This window comes from Triticum aestivum, chromosome 2A (genome assembly GCF_018294505.1).
Source record: "Triticum aestivum cultivar Chinese Spring chromosome 2A, IWGSC CS RefSeq v2.1, whole genome shotgun sequence".
NCBI lineage: Eukaryota > Viridiplantae > Streptophyta > Magnoliopsida > Poales > Poaceae > Triticum > Triticum aestivum.
Window position 1 is genome coordinate 8,948,440 of NC_057797.1, and position 3,494 is coordinate 8,951,933.

A 3,494-nucleotide genomic window follows, 5' to 3' on the forward strand; every position below is an offset into this window, starting at 1 on the left:
ATTTGTTTTCTTGAATGTTATGAGAGCCAATCCAAATGTCAACTTTGTACAAGTATCCAATACCTGCATGAATCTGAAAACAAATGTGTACACATATATAAGTTTATCTTACAGCAAGATTCCTTTTGAATGATTTTTTTTGGACTAGTGTCCAATACCTGCAACAATCTGAAAAGAAGTTCACCGTTCCCAAAAAGGCCAAATAAAGCCTAGGCAGTAAGATATCTTCAAAACTCAGACGTTCGACATGGTTAAGAGTGTTGCTGACTATATGTTGGTGCCACATGTGAGTGACCATGATTTTCATTTTTTATGTACTTTTATTATATACAGCTACTCCTTCTGTAACAAAATATAGGACGTTTTTTTGTTTCACGTACAATTGTTAAACACGCCTTACATTTTGTTACAGAGAGAGTGCAATATTGCAATACAAATGCAACATAACATCACACAGTCAAACTTGGTTAGAGGTGGTAGAGTGCACATATATATGGGTTGCCATGTAAAATGTGAAAGGATGGAGTCAAATGCAAGATAATATACATTTTTGTTATTGGAACAATAGTTAATGTTGGACCTACCATGAGTATTAGAAATACTGGTCTATGTTTTCATGCTGCTTGGACAGTTCGCTTGTCCTTGTCAACATGTTTGGACGTTTAGACAATTAAGTGCCCATGTGATCACACACCCTTGAATTCGTCGTAGTTGATGTTGTAGTCATCGGTACAAACTTTTCTATATTTTGAAGTCACTGTAAGAGTTCGCAGAGGCTTCGGTAAAAAATTAAAGTGTAGGCAGAGGCCAGTTAATTTGTCCAGAGAGAAGGATTCCCTCATCAATTCCATGGAGGTTGCCATATCTGCAGTTACAGGTGAACTTTTGAGCAGGTTCATCTCCTTCCTGATGAACAAGTATCGCTCCTCCTTAAGCCATGCACACTCAAAGGAGCAAAAGAAGATGATGGAGAGGTTGCAGCACCTCCTGATGAGGGCTGGCACCATCGTTGAGGAGGCGGACGCACGGTACATAACCAACTCTGGAATGATGACACAGCTCAAGAAGCTCTCAGAGGCCATGTACCGAGGATGCCGCGTGCTGGACACCTTGAGGTACGGAACCCTCCAAGACAGTGGAAGCTTCGACGAGGTTAGCAACGACTCATCCATCAGCTGCTTGTATTTAGCCAAGCGTTCTCGAACAACTGGCAAGGCCGTGCACCTCGAGTCACATGATACCTTGGAAAGCTTAGAAATTGCTGTTGCTAACATGGCAGAATTTGTTGTGCTTCTGGGTGGATGCGACCGCATGTCTCGTAGGCCATACAACGTTTATCTTTACACCGAAAACTTCATGTTCGGCCGGCATGCTGAGAAGCAGAAGCTCTTGAGCTTCTTGCTGCAGCACAGTGACCCTCATGGTGATCATGCACCGGCCATTCTTCCAGTCATAGGTGGTGCCTCGGTAGGAAAGAAAACTTTGGTTGCTCATGTGTGTGGCGACGAAAGAGTTCACTCACGCTTCTCCTCCATTTTGCACTTGAATGGAGACAGCTTTATGAGGATACTTGACAACGGAAGGAGCATGTTTGGGATGGTGCTGGTGGTTATTACGTTTTCTTCTGATATAGGAGACGATGATTGGAAAAAGTTTCACTCCTTTGTCATAACAATGGGCAGAGGAAGCAAGATCATCATCATAAGTAGACTTCAAAGTCTAGCTCGATTTGGATCGGTGAAACCGATTTTCCTAACTGTTCTGTCTTATGACGAGCTGAGGTACCTTTTCAAGACACTAGTATTTGGAAGTGTAGACCCCATGCAACATCCACGGCTCGTAGAAATAGCAGATGAATATGTCAAGGTGTTGCACAGTACACAAGGTTCACTTGTCGCAATAAATATGTTCGCGGATGTGTTGAGAAGGAACCTCAATGTTCAGTTCTGGCGTGGTATATTGGAAAGGGGGTTACGAATGGTTAAAAGAAACCTCTCCATATACGGTGTGCACCCAACCATCCTTATAGAACAAGGCCATCCGGTGGACATAACGGACTTTGCTTTGCATCCACTTAGCATGACACGTTATACAGTTAATGTTTCAACCAAGAAGGAATCGCCAAGCGTGACATTTGGCCAATTGATAACAGATCCTAGTGTTAGACCGAAAGAAGATTTCATTTTAATTTCATGGGAATCAAGGATACCCCCTCATACCTCGTTTGCTCGTTTTGTTACGAGTCATGCTCAGGATACACATGAAGGGCCAGGGAGGAAGCGACGAGGAGTGCCTATGTAATTTTGTTTCAGAGCTCGCATAATGTAACCCATGTTGTACTTTCCGATGCATGAAAATAAGATGTGTTCGTGTGGCCATGGACAAACCATTTTAAAGAGTGATTATATACCATTAAACTAAATGTGTTGGAGATCTCAATTGTAAGTAAAACAGTACTATCAGATCCAACGACCCCACCCCCCCTCCACTCTGCACTTTCTAGATAACAAAAAACATCATCTTGCACCATGGAATGAATCTAATCCATATAGGTAGGTGAGTAAACTTAACTGAAATAAGAAGTGAATATTCAAATGTTGTCTATTTGAAGGACTGTGAAACTTCATAACATTCAGAACTCACTTTAATTTGAAGCTGGCCAAAACAGGATAAAAGCATCATTGCTTCGCCTCGTCATCTGTTCAAGAGTGATTAAATGTATCCAACGGCATGATTCTACCCGTCATTTACCATTTCCTTGTTGTCTCTAGTTTGCTGTTTAAGCCAGTTTTAGCTGCTAATCTTAGCTGAACTAACTGCCAAGTGCCTAATGTGACCGTTGCGGAAGTATATCGCCCCAGCTAATCTTTGGCAGAGAATTCATTTTGGGCCACTCGGTCCTCCTTGAGGCCGCCCTGTTCGATTTTGGGCCACAGTGATAGCGTTTCTTTGGGTAAATTTTAGACTATCTCATGCTTCGGCAATTTTTCTGACTGTACTCAGTACATGGAGCAAATACACAGGGGGTACCTAACAATTTCCTGTAGGATGACTACTTTTAGGTTTTTTAATAACAAAACCAAGTTGGATCCCAGTATTTGCTTTTCCATTTTTACCATTGTGAAGATCAACGTCAGGACACTAAGAATGCACACAGTGCGACAATTTCCGATTAAAAGCTGAATTAGTACAAAATAAGCCGCACAGAGATTAAGGGCAAATGTAGAAACAAACTAGTTACATGTGCTCAGAAAAATTATTAAGGTATAGAGTTGTGATTCTAATCACTGACCAAGATAAAAGGGCGCATATCATTTCTTTGTCAATGAGCTGCGCGCTGCTTCTCTCCACTGAAGCTCATCTGAAAAAACACAAACAATTTTCAAGTGAAACACTGCACATACATTTTTTTTCCCGAAAAAGGGGGTCTCCCCGGCCTCTGCATCAGAGTGATGCATACGGCCATCTTATTAACCAAATAAAAAGGTTCCAAC

At 41.7% G+C, this 3,494-nt stretch overlaps 1 protein-coding gene across 1 annotated transcript; it reads left to right on the top strand.

Moving 5' to 3' along the window:
* The first annotated feature begins 849 nt into the window (after positions 1 to 849).
* Positions 850 to 2,301, top strand: LOC123184216 (uncharacterized). Its single transcript, XM_044596373.1, has one exon. The coding sequence runs from the start codon at positions 850 to 852 to the stop codon at positions 2,299 to 2,301; it is 1,452 nt and encodes a 483-aa protein (XP_044452308.1).
* Positions 2,302 to 3,494: the final 1,193 nt, after the last annotated feature.

What these genes read in the sequence shown, in the direction of transcription:
- LOC123184216 (XM_044596373.1), top strand. Translation starts at nt 850, where the DNA reads ATGGAGGTTGCCATATCTGCAGTTACAGGTGAACTTTTGAGCAGGTTC.